General features: G+C 43.2%; 1 protein-coding gene and 1 long non-coding RNA gene across 2 annotated transcripts in view; both read right to left on the reverse strand.

Moving 5' to 3' along the window:
- The window catches only part of LOC308325602, a 276903-nt gene that overhangs the window by 18094 nt on the left and 240908 nt on the right, over nt 1-17901 (reverse strand). The gene's annotated exons all lie outside the window — the stretch shown is intronic.
- arf1 (ADP-ribosylation factor 1) lies at nt 2249-6910 on the reverse strand. The gene is made up of 5 exons (XM_080779286.1): nt 6844-6910; nt 5170-5349; nt 4833-4943; nt 4569-4693; nt 2249-3960 (listed from the first exon to the last, which is right to left on the reverse strand). Exons 2-5 carry the CDS (start codon nt 5312-5314, stop codon nt 3799-3801), a joined length of 543 nt encoding a protein of 180 aa, XP_080635412.1. The 5' UTR covers nt 5315-5349; nt 6844-6910; the 3' UTR covers nt 2249-3798.

Raw genomic sequence — 17901 nt, forward strand, 5'->3', positions numbered from 1 at the left:
ATTCTATTTTATTTGAATGATGAAACCCAGCTGCCATTAATAGATGGAAATTGCGGAAATTGGAAATGGAAATTGTAATTGTGGAAATTGCGGAAATGGTAATTGCGGAAATTAAGGAAATTGCGGAAATGGAAATTGCGGAAATTGCTCTTCACTTATAGCTATCTATTTTCAGGTAGATTGTTTTATTTTACTCAGTCAGCCATATCACTACTCATTTTTTTTCATGAAAAAGGTCATAGCTGGGTAATCTATTTTCAGGCAAATTGTGTTTATTGTATTTTATTTTACTCAGCCATAAAAATTTATTTTCTGTTAACCAACTTGCTGGCTGGCAGGCAGGCAGACAGCTACTCATAGACAGGCAGACAGACAGACAGCTACTCATGGAGAATTGGACAGGCAGGCAGTCAGACAGCTACTCATAGACAGGCAGACAGACAGCTACTCATGGAGAATTGGACAGGCAGGCAGACAGCTACTCATGGACAATTGGACAGGCAGGAAGGCAGACAGCTACTCATAGACAGACAGACAGCTACTCATGGACAATTGGACAGGCAGGAAGGCAGACAGCTACTCATAGACAGGCAGACAGACAGCTACTCATGGACAATTAGGCAGGCAGACAGCTACTCATAGACAGGCAGACAGACAGCTACTCATGGACAATTAGGCAGGCAGGCAGACAGCTACTCAGACAGGCAGACAGACAGCTACTCATGGACAATTGGACAGGCAGGCAGACAGACAGCTACTCATAGACAGGCAGGCAGACAGCTACTCATAGACAGGCAGACAGTAAGACAGCTACTCATTGACAGACAGACAAATAACTACTCATGGACAGACAGACAGACAGGCAGGCAGGCGAAGAGCTACTCATGTTATGTGCAATAATTTGTGCAGTTATGGAAACAGCTCTTTGTGTTTATGCAAGAAAATGTAACACATTTATTTATTTACATTGTGTGCATGCACATTGTACTTTGATACATTTTGCGAAAATAAAGCAATTGAAAGAGAGAAGTTATCAAGTATCATTAATGTCGTAATTTTATCTACTGGCCCCTGGCCCCTTGCCATTTTTGTAATGTGGCCCACAGGTAAATCTATTTGAGTATCCCTGGAGTAGATCATAAGCCTCTGACTAGCACACCAAAAAGACACTGTCAGTATTGATTCAGGTGTCATGCGTTTATAACCGTTGCATACGAGCCCTTTAGCTATATGGACTCCTGCACAACGGTTCTCTTTTTGCCATCTGTTGAAAATCCTCACAGATGTTCCCTGATGGTTTCCATCCTAGCACCTCTCATCCATCCCACTGTGCCTCTCACACCACAGCAGCTCCTGGTCCCTTTTTTTCTTTTCTCTATCAAGCCAGTGGTCCTTTGTCCCTCCCCGTTCTAGGTTAGGCTCCCTGGCTGGTGAGATACCGTTGGAATGCACTCCACTCGTCATAATAGAGTGTAGTGTTTGCATTTGCCTTGAAATGGTCTGAAAGAGGGCGTTCGGCAGGCTGGCACCTGGGGGTGCACTAAAAAAGAGCAAGGCATTCACAAAGAAGAGTGCAAAAAACCAAGCTGGTCCTTTTATATGGCCGAGTACTGTTAGGACCGCCACACACAAACCAGGGCCGATGGACCAGCAGGAGAGAAGAGCAGACAAAGCCACCCTGTAAGGGACCCAAGAATCTTTCCCCCTCCCTTTCCACGACCACCATACTCTTCCACCATGTTTTATAGGCTTGGCTGCGTTAACCATAGCAGCCTAATTAACCTTAAAGAACGTTGTCCTAGATTGCTCCCCAATTGCACCCCCAACCCCACCTCCAGTGTTGGCGCCTGTGCATGCTTATACCAGACAACACCCAGGCTGAATGATCCACATTTACCACTCCTAACACAAATACAGTGCCCTCATTTTGGGTCACAGGGTGAGAGTCCCAGACTCCCAGTGAATGTAATGATAGGAATTGCAATGTAGAAAGATTGTTCAACCAACCTAGTGGCATTTCCGAATTTCAAAATTCGTGAATATGCAGTGCAAAGCAAACGGCACACCATGAGACATTCTTCTGAGCTTGTATTTGTCATAAAGGTTATAGGCCTTCAGTTTAAATACATTATATATATTTTGTATAGCGCTATAAATCTAAAATGACAGATGCTTTCCCGGTTCTAATGGGTTAGATATCAAAAGGTTTAAGCCTAGTTGTAGATGCTTTACAAAGTGAGGACATTAGTTTCACAAATACATTTTATTGCATACAATATAACAAATGAAAATCAAAAATGCTAAACGGTTAAATCCAATCGCTTTAATTACAGTGCTTCTCACAAAACAAAGGCTAAGGTACTTGACATAAAAATGCTTAGACAAAGTCGGCTAAGAGATTAACGTACAGTTTTCAACAAACATATAGGCAGTTATCAATCAAAAAAAGTGTTGAATGCATCACTAAGACATTTTCAGAGCAGTAGAGTGAAGTAACACCCACACACCTTGAAATAAAAAGCTTTGAAAAATAAAAATACAACAAAGAGGCAACATGTGTCTTGGATTAGAAGGCAGAGGTATGGCTTCTGTATCGGCCCAAGGACATGTGCAACAAAACTATGAATACTAGCACTATGCTCAACATATAGGTCAAAACTGAATTGGTATTGCCATCAAAATACCTTCTTCCACATGGATTGCATTAGTCAGTTTTCAATAAAAAGGCATGTTTTTATGGAGCCTATTGTAAGGACACAAGGACATCACAGCCTGCAACTGCTTGTTACAATTGCACCACACAGTACATACATTAGGTTACAGTATAGGGCAGTTAAAATGTCACATGTCCACAGTTTTAAATGTTCTCCAACACAAACAGTGGGGTAATAAGAGTTCTTGTGCAGCCTAATGATGTAAACAATCACTTAGCAAGTCCCATGACGACAATCATTTGCATGTCCGACAAGACCAATAGACCACATCATGCATCTTCTTTGCTAATGCGGGTATATTGCAAAGGCATAACACGATTAACCTGAGACACTGTCATATGAACACAAAAATGTAATACTGCCTGTACAGACAGCCTCTCTGTAAATCGTAAAGCAGGTAGATGAGAAAACATGGCAGAATTTCTCAATTCAAGCTAACCACTGACTGACATACTGTATAACAAAAGCTGGTAAGTGTTCACAGGAGTTCTTGAATCAGATCAATCTGACTAATCTCACAGTACAGATAGTATGACAAGTTAATGCCAGTGTTTGCTAATGGTATTTTGGGGGCCTGATACTGGTATCATTTAAACGTAACCATATAGTATTTGCAAGTAGTGCATGAGTGTTATGTAAATAGAGTCATAATAAATTCATAATTTGTGCCCCAAAAGTAAAACACTCCTTTTACAGTACAAATCACCAGTTTACATACAAGCTGACATAAGGAAGCTGTCAGTTTACAATGAGGTCTAGGGCCCGTGTTAGCTGGTACAGTTAAATTATTTGCCTCCCTTTCTCATACACTGCACATGACTGCCCAAGGCCACCAAGAGAAGTAACCATGTTAGGTGTTGTGTGCAATAAGCTGCCCAATGACCAAAATGTCTATTTACATTAAATAAGAAACCTGACAGCTTTACAAGAGCAGATTACACCTGGGCCTATATTTGTGTTGTAATTAGAGATGAAGTGAGAGCAGCTTCCAGTACTTTTTTTTGGACAAAGTAGCTCAATTTGCAACATCAGATGAGTAGAGAGCAAGGGAAAATAGTGGGTAATATTTGAGGACAGTGAGTGATTATTTTGCGTTTTTGAGCTGATTGGACAACCAATCCAGTCCTTCATAGAGACCGTCGCCACTGGTGGCACAGGTTGCCTGGATGTACCAGTTTCTATGGCGGAGGGAGTGAAGTGCCAGTTTGTCCGTGATTTCCGCAGCATTCATAGCATTTGGAAGATCCTAAGAATATAAATATGAACAAAACATGATCAGGATTGCCCTTTGTACAAACATTTAATAAGATATGTACATGATCCCCACAGTGTTTAAATACGGTGCTGGATCCAAAAATTATCAAATTAAGAAAAAAGGGAATGTCCGCACACGATACATGTATGTTTGGGGCAGCAGTGGCCGAACGGTTTGCGGAGCGGTCTTGATATCGGACGGCCGCTAGTTCGTATCCCCGGACCGGCACGTTAAAAGTACCACCGCTGAAGTGCCCTTGGACAAGGCATTGAACCTCTACCATGAAATGTTCTATGAGCAGGGCCTGGCTGTAAACAAGTTCTTGAGCTTAGTCCAGATACCCTGGGTAAACATAGTACCTTTCCTTTCCTTTCCTCCCCGTCCTCTTTATTTTAACCAAACAACGTTTTGCCCGTCCAGGCTTTCTCAAGTTACATGGAACCCTTAAATAGGTCAGAACCAAATGGGTGTCATCACCCAGTTAATAAACCAATAGGCTGTATGTGAAGAGCCACTCCAAAAAAAGAAAAACATTAGTTAAGGGGATTTCCCTTTGTACACAGTGAAAGATTTACAGTACATGAGGAAATATGACTTACCTGTTTGTTAGCAAACACTAATAGCACTGCTTCCCGTAGCTCGTCCTCTGCCAACATCCTCATCAGCTCCTCACGGGCCTCGTTTACTCGCTCTCTGTCATTGCTGTCCACGACAAAGATGAGACCTGCGAGCAAAGAACACATGGAGAAGAAAACATGTAGGGGTGTGAACATGTAGCTATTCGCATACAACGCTGTGATATATGTCTCATCTAATAAACAACTGCCTAACACTACAGTGGTCACTACAATACAGAAACTTACCCTGTGTGTTCTGGAAGTAGTGACGCCACAACGGTCGAATTTTGTCTTGACCACCAACATCCCACACGGTGAAGCTGATGTTCTTGTACTCTACCGTCTCCACATTAAAGCCTGCAAAGCATTGCAATATGCTGCTCAATATTCTTATAACATATGACAAGCTTGACAAATCTCTGCAATCTGCATATCATGCCTAACAACCATAAACATTCAAATCATTGCAGAGAAATAAAGATGTTACAGAACAACAACACTACGACCCAAGATATCCGTTTGATTGATATAAATCAAATAATTCTGTCCTCCTAGTTTCTCTACTTTGCATTGATCAATGTACCTATTGTGGGAATCGTAGTCACAATCTCTCCCAGTTTGAGTTTGTACAGAATCGTTGTCTTTCCAGCAGCGTCCAGGCCCACCATGAGGATCCTCATCTCTTTCTTAGCGAGCATTTTAAAAAGGCTTGCAAAAATATTCCCCATGGTGGAAACTGATCGGAGACAACTTTGGTAGAAACCTGCAATGAAAAAGAAAGCAGAGGTGCCGTTTCAATAAAGGGAGCCATGCAAGGAGTGTGGGCAGACATTTATATCGTAGATGTTGTGCAGAAACCTTCTCCATTTTTCAACTTTTTTGTTTTTACCATTGAGGGGGCAGAAAACAGCCCGGTCACGTGGTTCATGTACACGTGCGAGCCCATAGACTCCAATGCATTCCGTAAACGTCCGGTTGTCCCTATTTGAAGCCTTCAAATGGGGACAAACCAATAGAAGTCTATGTAGAAGAACCGCCATTGGACTGGCCCCATGAAGTGAACAGAGTTTGTGTAACTCTGTCTTACTCTATGGCTGTTTTAGCAAAAATAGCCAATCTACAAGCGATGCAACTCGTTTGTGACCTTAATTGTAGATCAGCTATTTTTGCCATTTCTGAAATAATAATAAGTTTCAAAGGTGGTGTGCAGTGTGCACTGGTGTGTGGATTTTATAAATATTTCATATTTAAAAAGAGCGTGTGACTAACTAATAACACGTTTAGATCTATTGCAACACATTTTTCCATTTCTTGAAAAGTAACAGTTGGACATGCAAGGTATTTACGATATTTAACTGTATGGGGTTTGAATAGGGTAGTGGTCAAAACACTCAGAGACTTAGCCCTGAAACATGACTCCTCATGATTATCATTCATGACAGTCGTGAAGTACGAGCGTCATGTGAACCATGGCTATCAGAGACTCAACGTGGGTTAAATGACACACCCGTATGGGTCCATTTGGTTCCATTTGTACACAGAGTTAAATTAACAAAGGGTTTTATTTAGTCTGTAGATCGGGGTTCCAGAGATAAAAAAAATAAATATCAAATCTAGCCCAAATTTTTGACTCTCGTAGATCATGTACCCATTTGTCGATTCTGACATTTTCATGTCAGAATCGATAAATACATCTACGAGTCTAAATGTTGGGCTACATCGAATCGGGGTCGTTATCAAAAGAGGGTCCTTGAATTGAAATGCACGTGACGTTTCTGATATAACATTTTTCTTTACGTCCATCAACACTGGACAGTGGACATACAGTGACATTTAGAACCATAAATAAGGTCAGTGGCTGAACAGTGATCCACACACAGCAAAGCTAATGCTAAGGCTACCCAGCTTGATAAACGTTTAAGTGGTAAAGAGTTCTTCCTAATGACGGACCATTAATTAATAGAATAATACAGTAATCAAACATCAGAATACGGCCACTTTATGCACTTTCAATAGCATTATATTATTATATGTTCACACATGAAAACAATCCGGTCTGTCTGTCTGTCTGTCTCATCCACCAGCTATGCTAGCGTTAGCTCTTATACAAATATACTAATATAGTGATTTATTTAGAGTCTAGGCTTCACCAGTAATGCCACCAAAAATTACTTTTATTTACACAAGCGGTACATTGAGTTTGACACCTCAACGCGTAGCTAAATCAATAAATAAGGTTAAAATAATGTTCTCTTACAAAGTTGTTATCGTTTCTTTTCCTTCTAGGCGTTTCCTTCCTCAAGAAAATGGCGATCATTTGGGCACTGTCTAGTGAGCTAATCTAGTGAGCTAATTTAAGACTTGCGGTGGACGATCTCTTCAAAATAAGAGTACCCTCTAGAGCATTGAAAAAAAGTTTAATTTGCACATTAGAACTACAAATTAAGCATTTAATTGATGCTATAAGACACACATTATGTTTCTCTGTAAAAACAAGTAATTAAATAATAATAATAATAATAATAAAGTTATCTAAATGGATAAATGCTATTCACTGGAGTGCATGGACTTTATAAAGTGGACACTGGACAAAAGACGGCTCCGCGAGGCAACTATCTGGACATACCCACGCGTCCGGGGAGATGTCCTCTACCACCCCACAGTCTCCGCTAACCGGGAGAGGTGTAAAATTCAGAGCAGCAGACCTTCTATTGGGGTCAACACTCAAAAAAGTGCCGTTTCCAGACCCAGAATGGACACTGGACAAAGAGGCCTCCGCGAGGCAACTATCTGGACATACCCACGCGTCCGGGGAGATGTCCTCTACCACCCCACAGTCTCCGCTAAGCGGGAGAGGTGTAAAATTCAGAGCAGCAGACCTTCTATTGGGGTCAACACTCAAAAAAGTGCCGTTTCCAGACCCAGAATGGACACTGGACAAAGAGGCCTCCGCGAGGCAACTATCTGGACATACCCACGCGTCCGGGGAGATGTCCTCTACCACCCCACAGTCTCCGCTAAGCGGGAGAGGTGTAAAATTCACAGCAGCAGAGCTTCTACTGGGGTCAATGCAAAGAAATGTACCGTTTCCGGACCCAGACTGGACACTGGACAAAAGACGGCTCCGCGAGGCAACTATCTGGACATACCCACGCGTCCGGGGAGATGTCCTCTACCACACCCCACTCTCCGCTAAGCGGGAGAGGTGTAAAATTCAGAGCAGCAGACCTTCTATTGGGGTCAACACTCAAAAAAGTGCCGTTTCCAGACCCAGAATGGACACTGGACAAAGAAACCTCCGCGAGGCAACTATCTGGACATACCCACGCGTCCGGGGAGATGTCCTCTACCACACCCCACTCTCCGCTAAGCGGGAGAGGTGTAAAATTCAGAGCAGCAGACCTTCTATTGGGGTCAACACTCAAAAAAGTGCCGTTTCCAGACCCAGAATGGACACTGGACAAAGAGGCCTCCGCGAGGCAACTATCTGGACATACCCACGCGTCCGGGGAGATGTCCTCTACCACCCCACAGTCTCCGCTAAGCGGGAGAGGTGTAAAATTCAGAGCAGCAGACCTTCTATTGGGGTCAACACTCAAAAAAGTGCCGTTTCCAGACCCAGAATGGACACTGGACAAAGAGGCCTCCGCGAGGCAACTATCTGGACATACCCACGCGTCCGGGGAGATGTCCTCTACCACCCCACAGTCTCCGCTAAGCGGGAGAGGTGTAAAATTCACAGCAGCAGAGCTTCTACTGGGGTCAATGCAAAGAAATGTACCGTTTCCGGACCCAGACTGGACACTGGACAAAAGACGGCTCCGCGAGGCAACTATCTGGACATACCCACGCGTCCGGGGAGATGTCCTCTACCACACCCCACTCTCCGCTAAGCGGGAGAGGTGTAAAATTCAGAGCAGCAGACCTTCTATTGGGGTCAACACTCAAAAAAGTGCCGTTTCCAGACCCAGAATGGACACTGGACAAAGAGGCCTCCGCGAGGCAACTATCTGGACATACCCACGCGTCCGGGGAGATGTCCTCTACCACCCCACAGTCTCCGCTAAGCGGGAGAGGTGTAAAATTCACAGCAGCAGAGCTTCTACTGGGGTCAATGCAAAGAAATGTACCGTTTCCGGACCCAGACTGGACACTGGACAAAAGACGGCTCCGCGAGGCAACTATCTGGACATACCCACGCGTCCGGGGAGATGTCCTCTACCACCCCACAGTCTCCGCTAAGCGGGAGAGGTGTAAAATTCACAGCAGCAGACCTTCTATTAGGACCCTTCAAACACAGTGCCATTGAACCTACTACCTTTACTTTGAAGTCTTCAGAATGGGACACTGTAAACTCCTTAAGAGTCAAAGGAAATAAATATTTTAAGATGTATGAATGGCAAGAGCTGTTTGCCAGCAAAGTCAAGGAATCTAATCCATATTGTATAATCCGTTTTGTTAATCACTACTTTTCTACCGCTGTCGTTAGAAAATCAAGCAAGCCATGTCTGACAATCATCATGGGATGCCACAGGGGGGATCATTAAGACTAAACTAACAGAGAAAAGGATTTTGTATTATGAAATTATAGTAAGTTCATTTAATTCATCAACTCAAAGTATACTTATAGTTTACTTTTATATACTCAACAGATATATACTTAAGACTAGTATACTTTAAGTCTACTTGTGTATATACTCAACAGATATATACTTAAGAGTAATATACTTAGTGTACTTGGCTCATACTGGTAACTGCTCATGTTGCAAGTATATACTCAACAGATATATACTTAAGAGTAATATACTTAGTGTACTTGGCTCATACTGGTAACTGCTCATGTTGCAAGTGCTTGTTCAGTTGATATTGGTAACAGCCTACACATAGAGGATGTGGATGGAATTAGTGAATGTCCAGTTATTGGCGATGCTACACCCATGAAAATGCGTGTGAACAGACGGTGTGCCAAACATCCACTAGATGCTAATGAATGGGTCATGCCAAGTAAAAGGGCTGTCTATTGCATTTGCCAAGCGCCAAATGACCGAAATAAAGCTATGATTGCATGTGACCTCTGTGGAGCCTGGTTTCATATGGACTGTCTGGGAGTTTCACCTAGTCCAGACAAACTCAATTATGCGTGTTTATCCACTACTTGCAATCATGAGCCATTGACACAGGGGATTTTATATACTGAAAAGAATAGCAGTGTTCATGTGCAGCCTATAAAGCCAGTTGTTGGAGTTGAGGAAGACAGCACTAGTGTAGATGAATCACATTTAAATCAAACCAGCAGTGTTCATGTGCAGCCTATAAAGCCAGTTGTCTTCATTCGAAGACGGCATATTTCATATAGCTTACACTGGCAACATACATCACACAAAGGACAAATTGAGAGGTAGATATATTAGAAGCACAGATTCATTCAAGTTATTAAAGTTAGTCCCCTTAAGGTTATATGTTTTAGTGAAGCAGGAGTGAAACTGTGGCACAATGCGACTACACAATGTGCCGCCATACTTACCTTATACTTGGATCAAGCTATATATTTAGTCATATACTATGTTGCCTCAGGAAGTATAAGTATAGGCCTTAGAATTATAGTACATGGTAATCTAATTAGTATACATAGACTTGTCTTTATACTTTTTCCAGTATGAGCCAAGTACACTAAGTATATTACTCTTAAGTATATATCTGTTGAGTATATACACAAGTAGACTTAAAGTATACTAGTCTTAAGTATATATCTGTTGAGTATATAAAAGTAAACTATAAGTATACTTAGTACACTTTTTGCAGAGCCATTTTGAGCATTGACCCCAGTAGAAGGGCTCCAGCTGTGAATTTTACACCTCTCCTGCTTAGCGGAGACTGTGGGGTGGTAGAGGACATCTCCCCGAACGCGTGGGTATGTCCAGATAGTTGCCTCGCGGAGCCGTCTTTTGTCCAGTGTCCATTCTGGGTCCGGAAACGGTACATTTCTTTGCATTGACCCCAGTAGAAGGGCTCCAGCTGTGAATTTTACACCTCTCCCGCTTAGCGAAGACTGGGGTGTGGTACAGGACATCTCCCTGAACACGTGGGTATGTCCAGATAGTTGCCTCGCGGAGCCGTCTTTTGTCCAGTGTCCATTCTGGGTCCGGAAACGGTACATTTCTTTGCATTGACCCCAGTAGAAGGGCTCCAGCTGTGAATTTTACACCTCTCCCGCTTAGCGGAGACTGTGGGGTGGTAGAGGACATCTCCCCGAACGCGTGGGTATGTCCAGATAGTTGCCTCGCGGAGCCGTCTTTTGTCCAGTGTCCATTCTGGGTCCGGAAACGGTACATTTCTTTGCATTGACCCCAGTAGAAGGGCTCCAGCTGTGAATTTTACACCTCTCCCGCTTAGCGGAGACTGTGGGGTGGTAGAGGACATCTCCCCGAACGCGTGGGTATGTCCAGATAGTTGCCTCGCGGAGCCGTCTTTTGTCCAGTGTCCATTCTGGGTCCGGAAACGGTACATTTCTTTGCATTGACCCCAGTAGAAGGGCTCCAGCTGTGAATTTTACACCTCTCCCGCTTAGCGGAGACTGTGGGGTGGTAGAGGACATCCCCCCGAACGCGTGGGTATGTCCAGATAGTTGCCTCGCGGAGCCGTCTTTTGTCCAGTGTCCATTCTGGGTCCGGAAACGGTACATTTCTTTGCATTGACCCCAGTAGAAGCTCTGCTGCTGTGAATTTTACACCTCTCCCGCTTAGCGGAGAGTGGGGTGTGGTAGAGGACATCTCCCCGGACGCGTGGGTATGTCCAGATAGTTGCCTCGCGGAGCCGTCTTTTGTCCAGTGTCCAGTCTGGGTCCGGAAACGGTAATTTTTTGAGTGTTGACCCCAATAGAAGGTCTGCTGCTCTGAATTTTACACCTCTCCCGCTTAGCGGAGACTGTGGGGTGGTAGAGGACATCTCCCCGGACGCGTGGGTATGTCCAGATAGTTGCCTCGCGGAGGCCTCTTTGTCCAGTGTCCATTCTAGGTCCGGAAATGGTACATTTTTTTGCATTGACCCCAGTAGAAGCTCTGCTGCTGTGAATTTTACACCTCTCCCGCTTAGCGGAGACTGTGGGGTGGTAGAGGACATCTTCCCGAACGCGTGGGTATGTCCAGATATTTGCCTCGCGGAGCCGTCTTTTGTCCAGTGTCCACTTTATAAAGTCCATGCACTCCAGTGAATAGCATTTATCCATTTAGATAACTTTTTTATGTTATTTAATTACTTATTTTTACACAGAAACATAATGTGTGTCTTTACAATAACTGTAATGTAATAATAATACTAATAATGTAATGTAATAATTATTTAAATAACGAATTAAATATCCTTATTTTATTCTGAAGGCAACCGGATGTCTTAAATTAGCTAGCTCTCAGACAGGAAGTTCTAAATTAGCTCATAAGACGGAGCCGATCATTTGACACGTCAGACGTTCAGTGGTACTTCCGTGATCATCTGCTCAGACGCTACCGCCCTCTATGGGCAGGAGTCGAGAGAGAGAGAGAGAGAGAGAGAGCGAGAGACAGACAGACAGACAGACAGACAGACAGACAGACAGACAGACAGACAGACAGACTCTCTCACACTCACACACACACACACACACACACACACAGAGAGAAAGGGGCAGACAGACAGAATGTCCTTCTAATGCACAAGGGGGATGTTTATTTTATTATTAATTTTATAAGTGAATTATCCCTTGGCTTTACGTAAAAGTAGCAATAGTCGCCTACAGCAATACCATAATGTAGTAGGCCTAATTCTGTTACAAATAAATGTAGGCCTATTCAAAACGCTATTTGGGTGAAGGTACGAAAGTAGTGGTATTATTAAGAACAACATGGGACTTAAATTGCTTATGCATGTTTTGCGATAATAATCAAAAAGTATACAACATTTGGCTCTGAGATGTAATGGACAGTATTTTGGAAAAATGCAAATACTTCAGTAAAAGTAAAAGTACCTCCAGAACTGAGGATGTTTCTATTTTAAGACTAAACTACAAACAAGTTGTCAGGTTTGGCTGCGCCAACAGAGCATGAAACAAGCCACACTGTAGCATTGTTTGCAAAATATGACAATCATTGCAGAGACAAACACATCCAATATCATATCACATCTCCAGTGGTATACCGGTGGCAGCCAGCATCAAGCATTCACTTCATCGTCTCAGTTACCTAGGTTTGGGCAAACAGCCATGAAATCTTTGACTTATCTTTTCATCTACGTCACTGAACATTTGCCTACGCCTCCTCAGAAAGGAAAATAACCATTATCCATAGACCATGTCAACTGATGCTGGTAGCAACCAGAGAGATCCTGACCTATGGTGTTGCGTGTTGCCGCCATGGTCCATCGACATTGGAAGGAGGGCAGAAACCCAGCAATCCTTTTCCTTAGGCTTTCACACAAGGCTGTCTCAGTCAAATACACGTCCCCTCACAAAGACGTAACTATATAGGCTATAACAGGAGGTTGGTATAGGGGCAATGGTGGTAATGGATGAGGTAATAATCTGATTCATTCTTTTTGTAATTAAAACAAGGGGAAATGACTTTCGGAAAACAACTGATAATCTGGCTGTAAAATACCTACATATGAGGAGGAGCTGCCTTTGGACAGTGAGAGCAAAACCATAATCCAGACGATTCACTGCCCATGATTCGTACCCTGGGTTTCCCAGTTTAGTCAAGATGGAATCCCCATTTGCCTTTAGGGGAGATATTGCACTTTATGAGCTTCAGGCAGGGCTACTTATTGCCAACCAGTATTGCGTCATACCTGACAGGCTGGTACTAAAGCTCTCAATAGAAGAGTAGGGAGAGCACCTCCGACGTCTGTAGATTGATGTCTGAATGAATTCACTGAATTGTTTTGGATTTTATTTTTAAGTGTTATGTTATGAAATGTGCTACTGCTGTTCCCGTTTCAGTGTAATTGTGTAGCCTTCAGCATACCTGCTCAGGGACTACAGTTGAAAATGTGCCAAGATGGCTAAAATATAGCATATATAGTTTTATTGTTTTTTCCAGTTTAGGCACAAAGGAATGACTGAGACAAGGGAAAAAAATACAATACACTACACTACCAAACCAAAGATAATACAATACAATACAACACAATACAATACAAAAGAAAGAGAAAAAGAAATTAAGACAATTCCATTGAACCTGGGTAATATTAATTTACACTGTATCCAAGGAAAAGGAAAAGACAAAAAACGCTCACACCACAATGGGATCTCTGACTAAAATAGCATTTTTTACAGAAATGCTTAATGTGCACTTTCCCTCTAACTTTTATTTGTATTATCTGTATTAATAAAAAAGTATCTAGGCGAAAAGAGATATTCTCAAATAACAAAAAAGAAGTCTGCAGTTTAAATGTATATTATTAATTCATTCAGACGTCTCCTTTCAAAGCCTTCAGCATTCACTTCCACTCTTGATTCATGACCAGTTCATTAAGGGAAAAGTCTAACTGAATCTTATTGTTGGGTCAGTTGAATTTTAACCAGGGTCAACTATATGCCTGCCACCCCCAGCAGAGGGGGCAGCGGGAGGGACAGGGAGGGGATCAGCAGGGAAGGAGTAAGGGTCCATGGTGTAATGGACCACACAGTGAAGGCTCATAATGCCATCTCACTGTGGTACCATAATTTGTGGTTTTGTCCTGCCAAATGCCTGCAGGGAAAAGTTTTCAGCATATTTTCACAGCGACTACTGTCTTCACTTAATTGTACACAAGAGCAGCTTGTGTTTGCTCGGGGAGGTAATTCCTTTGCTTTTAGATTATTATTTAAAAAAAAATCTTTGTTTCTAAATTTTCATTCACACAGCCTCATACATTATTATGGGGGTTGGGGATGGGGGGGTCAATTAGAAACAACGATGCCATATTTGTCAGTAAAGTATCAGGTTTTTTTATTTAACTTTCTCCACATCAGGGTACTAAAGCATGTTGCAAAAACAACCATAGTGATTGGCATCATAAACACTGCACTATTTTGGCAATGGCTATAGAATCCATTTCAAATTAAACACATAGCTTGACATGTTCACGTGTCCTTTTCCCAGCTCTGTGGGGGTTAGGGTTAGTGGTTATAGTGACTGGCTGTGACTAGATGCAATCTTTCAACTAGAGACAAGGCACCCAAAACCGATACAGTGTTGAAGAGTTTGGAAAGTCACTTCATACAAATGGCTCTAGAGAAAAAAAAACAGATGGGAGTCGGACTGTATTTGCGTGTCTTAAGTACCAGGTCTTATTACTTAGCTTAAGACCTGGAGGCGTGATCAATGCCATTTGGCTATTCTGAGTGGCCAAAGAGCATTGACCAAGCCTCCAGGTCTTAAGTTAAGTAATAAGACCTGGTACATAATGGTTGAAACAATCTGAGAACCCATCGGCAAGAAGTAAAGGAAAAACAGCGCCCTTTTTCCCTTTGAATTTACATGCGAGTCATCAGTCTGTCTCGAGACTCGAGAGACTATGGTTGAAATAACTGCTGAATGAATTCCATTACATTCAAATGACTCACTTCGGTCTAAAGAATATTTCTATCTAGTGCAAGGCAATGATCGTTTAATTAACGCCAAAAGGGATTACCCTAGAAATATAAGCCAAACAACAATTTTGGCACAATTAATTGAGTATCTTTACTTACCACACATAAATATGTTGCAACACGCAATTAAAAATTAAGCAATCTGTTTGCCTCATGTTCTGAGGCAAGCTCACCACCACACCCGAGGGATTTGCACGCTCTTAATTCAGAACATGGAATAGCTCGTACTAGTTGTATACTGCATTTCAGATTATTTTGCATCGTGCAGTGGAATCACATGCAATATATATATGTCTCAAAGTGACAGCAGACAAAAGGCCTCAACACTGCACTGCTCTGTGACTCGTCACCGCTGCTTATCCCATTCTGTATGGGAACCCGTTTTGGTGTTGGCATCATGTTATGCTTTAGCTATTGAAAAATAGCAGATTTACAAGCTCATAGCGCGCCACCGAGTGGCGCGCTACGAGCTTGTAGGTCTGCTATTTTTTGAAAAATCGAAGAACGACTGACATTTTTATAATCTGATCTCAGGTCAGAATGGGTTAATCAGACCAGTGTGTGTCCAGTGGAAACCTCGCATGAATCTGATCTCAGGTCAGAATGGGTTATATGCTTTCACTGCAAAATCCTGAGTAACTCTGATGAGGGACGGGTGTAAAAATGGACCCTTACACGGATACATATTATCACAGTAAAAAATGAACACTCTGGATTTTAGTTTACGGAGTGGATGATACTACAGTTCAGCCCATGCCTAGGGCCACTTTAGTAAGCCCAGTTTACAAGACAAATGAAGCGGATCTGACAACAAAGTGCTGTTTGATTGGAAGAGATATTGCCTCCAACAGGAACAAAATGATTCATTCCCCCCCCCACCACCACAGATCTCTATCATGCAGGGAGCTATCAAGCACAGGTGCAGGTTTTGGGGTTTGGCAGATTGGGTTAGGGGGAAACACCTGCTCTGCATCCTGTCAGTATACTTCATTCATTCCTTTCTTGCTGCCTTGCTTCCCCATCACTAATAGCCACAGTGCAGTTCAGAAGTACTGATCCACGAGAGTGCAAAAATGGACCCACAGTCCATTGTTACAATGACAAAATGACAAAAACACATTTCTATATTGTCGAAATGAGGTGCTCTTTGTGTAAGTCAACAAATTCTCAAAACCTACTTAGAATACATACTTTAGAATACAACACATTTCATACTTAGAAATACGGATGACAAAACATTCAAAAGCAGAATGGCTTCAGTGACATTATCACCACAAAAAGGGCATCCAACGTACCGTGCAGTCGACCAAAGGTACAGTAAAGTTCCTGAAGGGCACCACTAAATTCTTTTCCATAATCCACAGATAGGCAGATAGAGCGGTTGGGTATATCCATTTCAACAGAGATTGTTCCTTTTAGCTTCATTATGTCACTGACTGGACACTGACAGCTGTGATTGGGTGGCCAGAGAGCTACTGATAGGAAGCAGGGGGTGTATATATTATGCACGGCCCCCACCCAACGAACACACACACGCACACACACACACACACACACACACACACACACACATACAAATTCTGATGCTTCTCCTTTCGCACACCCTTCCTCTCACACATACAATATTAGCACAAATACGCATGCGCACACACTCACACGCACTCGCTTTACTCATATCATCCGTGTCTTCATGACCCCTACTGCGCCCACCTATGGTGTCTCATAACAGACAGGTACTGTACGCTTGTTGTGATGTTTTGGGCAATTACTGTAAGCCTCTCTATACAGTGATGAATAATATGTCCTTTGGGATATTTTCATAGGCAACCTGCAGGGGTTCAGGTCATCAGCCAATTATCCATGTCGCTGAGTCAGTCATGGCCAAATCAAAGTGAATGTATTGGTGACCAAGCAGTGAGAAAGGCTTGTCTGCAGTGTGTGAATGGAGCAAAGGCCGCCAAAGGGTCCAAACAGCCCTCGCATACCCAAGTGGGCATGGGTCACAGTAGGGGCCTTGCTCCCCTCTGAGATGAGGCCTAGTAAGGATAAGAAACGCTCAGTAAGGGGCTTGGGAACCCTTGTCTGCTGTACGTGTCTGTGAATGTGTGTACGTGTTTGCCTGTGTGTGTGTGTGTGTGTGTGTGTGTGTGTGTGCGTGCATGCATGCGTGCGTGTGTGCATGCGTGTGTGCATGCGTGTGTACATGCGCTCACGCGCACAGGAGATTTGTTGTCTGTACAGCTGCATGGCCTTCCAATGTCGTTAAGTTCATACTGTGTATGGAATGCATCCGTCCACTGGCAAGGCTGTTCGACAACAATAATCCTAATTCTGACGATAATAAGTACATCTTATGGAACGGGCCTTTGGGGCAACCAATAGTCAGCCCTGTATGAAACGCACAATGGGGCCATATTGGGCCATGCAGGCGAGGCTGGAACTGGGACGGACAGGCGTGGGAGGGCCAGGCCTCCCTCTGGGCCTCATGTACTGGATTATGGGTCGGGCAAACTCCCAAAGGGCGGTGCACACAGGAGGAAACAAACCCAACATTATTACAACGACCCACATCGTTGCCATGAGAGGATCCACGCTGGCTTTACCCCATTGGCAGCCAATGCCACTGGGCATCCTACCCCCCATGCCTCTCACAGCAGGGGGCGCCCTAGAGAAAGGCGGGCCGGGGCAAAGGATAAATGTGCACCGTGGTGT

The sequence above is a fragment of the Protomyctophum bolini genome (assembly GCF_963924005.1).
Source record: "Protomyctophum bolini genome assembly, chromosome: 12".
In the NCBI taxonomy this organism is placed as follows: Eukaryota; Metazoa; Chordata; class Actinopteri; order Myctophiformes; family Myctophidae; genus Protomyctophum; species Protomyctophum bolini.